This window comes from Myotis brandtii, unplaced genomic scaffold (genome assembly GCF_000412655.1).
Source record: "Myotis brandtii unplaced genomic scaffold, ASM41265v1 scaffold8, whole genome shotgun sequence".
NCBI lineage: Eukaryota > Metazoa > Chordata > Mammalia > Chiroptera > Vespertilionidae > Myotis > Myotis brandtii.
The window spans coordinates 8932165-8933335 of record NW_005371219.1 but is presented as its reverse complement, the minus strand read 5'-3'; the positions used below and the strand labels follow the sequence as shown (position 1 = coordinate 8933335).

The 1171-nt window shown below is 46.7% G+C and overlaps 1 protein-coding gene across 1 annotated transcript in view; it reads right to left on the bottom strand.

Moving 5' to 3' along the window:
- The window catches only part of PDSS2 (prenyl (decaprenyl) diphosphate synthase, subunit 2), a 249588-nt gene that overhangs the window by 215160 nt on the left and 33257 nt on the right, over nucleotides 1-1171 (bottom strand). Inside the window, exon 3 of the mRNA XM_014531279.1 lies at nucleotides 1024-1166. Within this exon, the coding sequence (XP_014386765.1) occupies nucleotides 1024-1166 (143 nt within the window). The remainder of the gene's footprint in view (nucleotides 1-1023; nucleotides 1167-1171) is intronic.

Here is a 1171-nt window from a genome sequence, read left to right as displayed (position 1 = left end):
CAGCAGTTCTCAACCTGTGGGTCGCGACCCCTTTGGCGGTCAAACAACCCTTTCACAGGGGTCGCCTAACACCATCCTGCATATCAGATATTTACATTACGATTCATAACAGTAGCAACATTACAGTTATGAAGTAGCAACGAAAACAATTTTATGGTTGGGTCACAACATGAGGAACTGTATTTAAAGGGGGTCCATGCATGCTGGGCGCATGCACGCTGCCCACAGGCCCACCATCTTTGTCAGGTTAATTTGCATACTCTCTCCTGATTGGCTGTGGGCCTCACAGAGGGATGGCCAATTTACATATTTGTCTATTATTAGTATAGATATATCATACATGAATCTAATTAAAGGATATACAAGTGTGCTCATTGTACTATTTTATTCTTGCAACTCTTCAATATTTTTGAAATTATTTACAAATAAAAAGTTGGTATGTGTTTTTTAAAGTGGAAGCAAAAGTTGTGGTCCTTAAAATCCTAATGGCAGGTTTCACGGTACTCCAGCATAAGTGATAAAAATCCCGACTGGATAATGACTACTGACTGGATAAATCCCTACGTCAAGCCTGGGGCATTCTTGGAAAGAACTGTCTGCCTTCAGCCTATCTCCCCTTTCCATTCTTTCCAGAGGTGACCTCTTGAATAGTGCAGAATCGAAAGTGAATCCATCCCATTTTTAAAAGACCATTTCTAGCAAGTGACTCAAACTCACACCCCCAACTCAGTTCCTCCACTAATCACTGAGGCATCTTCACTCTCAATTATTAAAGAAAAACGCAAAAAGTGGACACGTATTCCTCAAAAGAAAACCACTCATCCGCTCAACTGAGCAAAGAGAGGAAGAATGTCAAGGTGAGCGGACTAGAGAAGAGACAACATCCACGTCTAGGAGGGCTGAGGAAAGGAGGAGGTAAAGAGAGAGAGGCGGGGAGCCAGTCTTAGTGAAGCACGAACGGTGTGCCAGCCATTAAGAAGGACTCGCGAGGGGGTGCGAGCGCGCCGGGGGAGAGGAGCTCACCTGGCGGTGGTGAGCAGCGGGTGCTGAGTCCCCACCAGCTTCCGCACCTGCATAGCGATGTTGCTGAGCTCGTCGCTCAGGAGGCAGCGGAGGCTCATGAAGGACGTGGGGTAGCCCACGATCTTCTCCGCCTCCGACACCACCTGAT